Source organism: Cariama cristata, unplaced genomic scaffold (genome assembly GCF_000690535.1).
Source record: "Cariama cristata isolate BGI_N322 unplaced genomic scaffold, ASM69053v1 scaffold2415, whole genome shotgun sequence".
NCBI classification, from domain to species: Eukaryota; Metazoa; Chordata; class Aves; order Cariamiformes; family Cariamidae; genus Cariama; species Cariama cristata.
Window position 1 is genome coordinate 121,205 of NW_009615698.1, and position 6,463 is coordinate 127,667.

The 6,463-nt window shown below is 45.2% G+C and overlaps 1 protein-coding gene across 1 annotated transcript in view; it reads left to right on the forward strand.

Moving 5' to 3' along the window:
• LOC104161453 (collagen alpha-1(XXII) chain-like) overlaps positions 1–6,463 on the forward strand; it is a 137,962-nt gene that overhangs the window by 119,495 nt on the left and 12,004 nt on the right. The window contains exons 36-38 of the mRNA XM_009699905.1: positions 853–906; positions 2,827–2,880; positions 5,390–5,461. Coding sequence (XP_009698207.1) covers positions 853–906; positions 2,827–2,880; positions 5,390–5,461 — 180 coding nt within the window. The remainder of the gene's footprint in view (positions 1–852; positions 907–2,826; positions 2,881–5,389; positions 5,462–6,463) is intronic.

A 6,463-nucleotide genomic window follows, 5' to 3' on the forward strand; every position in this document is an offset into this window, starting at 1 on the left:
TCACAGCTCAGCTGCTGACACTTAAATGTCAGCTACATCTTTGGAAAAGCAGAGAAAGCCGCATTGTTTGAATCCTAGACGGAGCTGCATAGCCATGGACCTGCTTTCTGCCACCCCTCTCCAAGCAGTGCTTCATTCTGCAGATCCCACTGGGCCAGGTTCTGTCACACTTCCTCTGTAAAAGCTGTACTTTACTGAGAGTGTAGCTCCACTGAAATCTATGAAATACCTATAGAATAAGATGATGCTTCTCATAGGAAAGAGATGGTACAAACAGATCCTCTGACATTATTAGCGTCAAACACAGTCATGTAACAAAGTCCTGGGAGAGTGCAGCTGACGTGGGATCTTGCAGGAGCTGCCGAGCAATGTGGCAAGCAGCTGATGTACCATTGCCACGGGACTTGGAGAAGTGATTTCTTATCTGCACCCTGTTGTATCACTGGAAAACTGTTGTGCTGTAAATGGTATCCTAGAATGTAAAATGGAAGATAGACCTAAGGGAACCCCTCAGAGAAGATAGAAGTAGGTCTTAAGTCTCCCTCAAGAGAGAATAAAGTAGTCAATTCTTGAGAAATACTAGAGAATCTCTGTCTCTGAGAAATCCAGCTTTAAGATAACCTGATAATAGTGATTTCTGCCTGTAACCAGACTGCATTTAGTGACAGATGTTTAAAATTCAAAAGGCTGGTCTTCCTCATACATAACTGAAAGGAGGTAGTGAGACTCCCTTAATGCTGTTTCTCCCTAATATGTGAACAGTATAATTCAGTAGGAACATTTTTAATTGCTTGTTTGCTTGCCTCCATGTCAGATCTTTCTCACTGACCAGAATACTTTTCTTCATTGCAGGGTGATACTGGTCCCATAGGACCACAGGGCCCTCGAGGACCCAGAGGGCAGCCGGTGAGTTTTCTGTCCTGACAAGCCATTTCTGGAGGTACATTGTATGTAGTGAGAATGTCCTGCAGTCCAGAACTCTGGTTTGGAAGAAGAGTCTTAAGCAAGATTCAGGTGATGTTTGACTAAAACTTTTAGTCTACTTTAAGAAAATACAAATCAGAATGATATTGCTAGAAACTGATGAAAACTTATAATAGTGCAATGGAGTGATGGTCGCTGACTCAGTGAGAACAGTTTAATGGATTCTGCCAGGACGGCAATGTCAGAAGTGCTCATATTCCATTCTTGCTCTGGTGTCTCACTGGCTTCTTACAAGGCCTTAGTTTTCAAAGGTAGACACTAACTGCGGGTGCCTAGTTTGAGATATGTGAGGTCCAGTTGTGATACTATTCATTTTTGTCATGCTTTCTGTAATTTTTTCCACAAAAATAAAGTATAATTTTAGGAAAATTGAACACCTGTAGAGTTTTATTACAATTTCAATGGAGAAATGGCAATTTAGTTGACATTTCAGAAAGTGTCATTTGGGATGGCAGAGAAATTACTTTTATTCATTTCATGGGTTATTCAATTCTCTCCTAAAAATCAGCCCTTTCCAAATTTGAATGCAGGTCTCTATTGCCGAACCTAGGCACATCTTTAATATGTTGCAAAGAGTGATTTCTTTTCCTTCTTGGAAGACTTGCTAGTGAAACTGATTCTACAACATGTTCCACAATAAGGGCAAAGTGCTGATTCAGCCAGTAATGCCAGGAGCTGGAGTGGCAGGTCCCTCTGAGCTGGGAGGATAGGGGTTTAAATTAGACTGCAGGAACATATGGAGAGCTCATGTGTCTACCTTGTAATTTATCTCAGTATTCCTGTACTGCTGGCATCGCTCACTAACATGTCATGCCCTTGCACAACACCAGCAATGAATAAAAAGATTTGAGGAGACAGAAATTATCATAACTCCGGGCCATGTTCTTCTTTGGAGAAGAGATACTTGGGGTTTTGTATATTGGAGGGCAAAGTATCAGTTTCTCTTGCTCTTCCTCTGCTTTGTTTCTTCTCTAATAAGGAGTATGAGGCATGATTTTGAATATTGCCAGTAAAAGGGCTGGTCTTTATGGTCAACTCCAATGCAGGGAAAAACATCTCTGCATGGTGAGTTGGGAGGAGAGAGGAGCAGGGTGTAGAATTTCATCTTACCAAACTTCAGTCAGTGTAGATGGTCACCTCAGCTACTTTGATAAGAAACGGTGAGAAACAAGTCCTTTTAAAGGATGATTTGGCTCATTCTGAGTTGTCTGGTGTCAGGCAAGTGTCAAATGCCTCAAGGCTTTTTTCTCAAAAAAGGGGAAGCCTGAAATGATTAAAAAATAGGATGCCTTGCCTCTGGGCTCTGATTCATATGATAGCCCTGAGAAGAGGATGGTAGGCAGTAATTTGCAGGACCTACCTCAGTCACTGGAGAGAGAAAGTTTTCTAACACAGGAAGGTGGGGGTGGGATCTGGAAATATCTGTCAGCTAGTGCAGAGCACTTTAACGTGGATCAGTGAGTTGCCAAGAGGTGCTTCAAACACAGACTAAAGGGGCTTGTCTGAACACTGGTGACTTGGAGCAGCCATAGTAAGAGGCTCCATCCATCCAGGAGGATGCTGCATATTATAGGGATAAGGGTGAAGAAAAGGAGGAGGAGTGCTGCTTTGGTCCTCCTCAGACTAGGGGGTTTGGGTCTACATCTCTCAATTTTTATCCTGGAATGGGATCAGCCATGCAATCAGGGATGCAAAAGTTGTGGAAATAAGATATCCTTACTCTGCAGTCTGCCAAGAGAGGAGGTTGGACAATGCTGAAGAACTCCCTGCTGGTGTAGCTGTATGTGGATATTTTTATTTGTAATATACGTTACTTCACTAATCTTTTTCCTTTTGACACAGGGCAAGAATGGATTGCCTGGATCTGCAGGAGAACCTGGCCCAGCAGGTAACCCAGTAAGTACCACAAAGGAAAACTCATGCAGCAAGCAGTTATGTCAAGAAGTGACTGATGAAGTATAGATGGAGTGGATTATGTGTAGCTGCTTACCATCCCTGAGGCTGCCATGTCTGAAGATCAGTGATCTGAAAATCACTGCCTGGCCATGACATTGGAGCAGGTTTGACTACATTCCTGGAATTGACCTGCTAGCTGGGTCATCATTTTTCCCAGCAAAAGTTAAGTGTTCTCAGAAAAAGGAAATGATTTATTACCTGGTATAGAAAAAGACTGGCATGCCTCATCTTCACCAGTAGATTTAATTTTGCCAAGCAAAGACTGTGCAGCCAGCAGAGAGTTGTCACAAGGAAGGAGAGGGCCTCAGGGAGTTGGCAGACTGCCATTGAGGAATAGCAGCAGCAGAAAAATCCTCCCCGGGCGCTTTCGGAAAGAGCAGACTGTGGGCAGTAAACCAAGATCATGAAGCAGAATAAACCCCCCCTGGGGCCATCCTGTGTGGAAGAACGGCATGGTAATGAAGAGCTGTAAGGAGGATAGTGAGAAGCTGTTTTTTTTTCCTCTGTTCTGCTGCTGGATATTGCTCAGGATTCAGCAAATCCATGCAAATGTACCTTTGTGTCCAGTAGCATCTATTGCTATGCAGGGCTCTTCCCTCTCTTTGTCCGCCTAGACATTACAGCTTGCTGGGCTGTTAGATTCAGATAGAAAAAAAGGCATAGCAGGAGAAATCTGAAAAATTGCAGCAGAACTTCACTCTTCTTAATGGCACTTGCAATGCCATAAAGCAACCTCAGCCTCGCCACAGACTTGTGCCCTGAGCATGTATTGCTTTGCTGCAGAGATGTCTCCTCTTAAACAGTCTCAGAGAATCAAGCAACACCTTTCTGCATGGGGAGGTGATAACTCAGATTACAGGTGAGGAAGGGGTGGTACAGTCTTGCAGCCTTTCTGCAGCCAAGAATAAGTGCTACAGCTTTTTTCTCCTTGACATAACTTCTTACCTTCCTCAGACTACTGCCATTGCTTCTTACCCCGTGGATCCCCACTATTGCCTTTTCAACCTGCATTTCTTTGTATCATGCCCACTGCTGTTCCCAATTCCTATAACTGCTTTTTGGCTTTCTGCATCTTCACCAGGCCACTGGGGCTTTTGGATGCCCTGTGAGTGCCAAATGGGGGTTATTTTTTACTCATCACCGTGTTATCACATTAGCTAGACAGTCAGCTAGTGACCTGGGGACTCACCAGGCAGCTTCCCGCACAAACACAGAACTGCAGCACTCTCTGGTCCAGAGGATTTAGAGCCTAAAAATAACATAAGAGATTGAAAGGATAAAGTCAGATGGATGAGAAAGTGGAAACAATGAGACAGTGTTGGTCAGCAGAACAGACAGACATCTCATCAGTATCCTCTGTCATTAACATGAATCCTCTCCCTTTCATAAAGGTTATTATGGGAAGTGTTTCCTTGTGCTATACATGAATCCATTTATTTCCAGCCTTGTCTGGAAATGCACTAATTTCCCTCATAATGTGGTGTGACAAGCCAATATATTATATTTCTATTTTTAAAAAAAGGGCAGGCGAGGAAAGTTATCATGGTAATAAGGGTTTCTTTTCCACCTTCACCATTGCTAACTTGTAATTACAAGGTAAAACCTGCCAGGAGCCTTCTCTTTTTGCATCTGCTGTTTGACAGTGCCCATCCCAATTCACAATGCCGATGCTTAAGCCTGCACACAGCAATGCAGCCCAGCCCCTGAAATCTCTAGGGCTGACTGCATACCCAAAAGCCATGTACTTTATGCCTGTTGGGTTTGTTGGTGCTCACTTTACACAAGGCGGGCTTAAAATGAAGACAAGTTTGCTCTAAGAAGAAAAAGAGATATGTTCTGAATTAGAAGGTAGGGGACAAAGTTGTGAAAGAAAAGGTTAAAATAAGAGTAAAAAAAAAATATCAGAAGTGTACATGAAATGGCTCTGTATCATGAACTGCCATTTAAACTGCCCTGATCTGTAAGAAAAAGGAATAGTTTGGCAGAATATTACAAGAAATAAGTAAAAGGCAGACATTTTTTTAATTGAACTTGGAAATAAAGGCAAAAGAGCTACTCAGTAGCTGTTTGTTGATTGTATTCTCAGATTTGGGCAGTATGACCACCTGCACTGTTTCCCTGTTGTTGTCCATCACAGCATTTCCACTCTGCAACACCACCTTATAAGCCATGCAGTGCCAAAATAGCCACTGAACATACGTCCTGTCACTTCCATAATTGTCACTTCCTTTTCATCTTTTCACAGGGACCCCACATAGCTTATTAATAATGCAAGCATGGTGTTTACAATCTGTTTTTCTAAATGACTTTGTTCTTCCTTTCCTTGTCAGTTTTGCGAGTCCTGCTGCTACGGTGAAATTTCCCAGTTCCAATGTATCTGTAAATGCATGCTCTGGAAAAGAGATGTTGGAGAAAGGGCTGCTAGTGTCTGTCTCATTTCTGTTCTAAGGGTCCTAAAGGAAATAAAGGAGAAAATGGCAGCCCAGGACTCCCTGGCTTCATAGGACCCCAAGGACCACCTGTAAGTATGTCTGTGGAAGGATTAGACCCAGTAATTACCTGCTTTTGAATGTTCAACTGATGAAAATGGGACATGGTCGTCTTTAATTAGGTAAAAAAATACAAGCAGGAGATCTGACAGATCCACAAGCCATACACTTCTACTTTCAAAGGAAACTGGACTGCAAAACCAGCATTTTTTGTATGGACAAGCATGCATTATCTCATTTACTGAGCTTGGTACCTGTCAGTCATCCCTGATAACATGGTGAAACCACCACTGACGGTCACTCACTGAGGCCATCAGTTCTGGTGCAGGCGCATTCTGCAGAGGAGTGGGAGATCGCGGTGTACAGGTGGGGTTTCCTGAGCTGGGGAAACCCCAGGGGAGCGCAGGGATCGGCCAGGAGCCGGCAGCTCTCACAACAGCGGCTGACAAGGTGTGGTTGGGGCCAGGAGTAAGGTTGGCCACACTCCACTCCCACAAAAGGCCGCCCTAGGGAGCACCAGCGACCAGGAGCGCTGCCAACAGAGTGGGCAAACAGGGCGTGGCGGGGCAGCCAGGGCGTGGCGCGGCAGTCAGCGGCAGTTTGTGTGGGAGGGTGCACAAGGAGGGCACCTCTTCAAAGGAGGGACGCTCCACTGGCCAAGTGGAGAGACCTGAAACCCACTTAACCCAGTAACCAGGAACCATTCTGCGACCACCTGCGCAGGTCAAGGTCACTCATCCTACCTGACCCTCAAGGCAGGACCCACTTAACCCAGTAACCAGGAACCATTCTGCGACCACCTGCGCAGGTCAAGGTCACTCATCCTACCTGACCCTCAAGGCAGGACGCTGCAGCTCCGGCTGGGGACTCTGCACCACCTACCCCGGTGGTGGCTGATGCCTCCACCCCGACGGGGCTGCTGAAGGACGAGGCAGCAGTGCAGACCTCAGGCTGCAGGAGGTGCCCGGACCTCTCTCCTGGGGCAGGGACAGGCAGCAGACCTGCCTGCGAATGGTGGGCCCAGGGTGCGGACC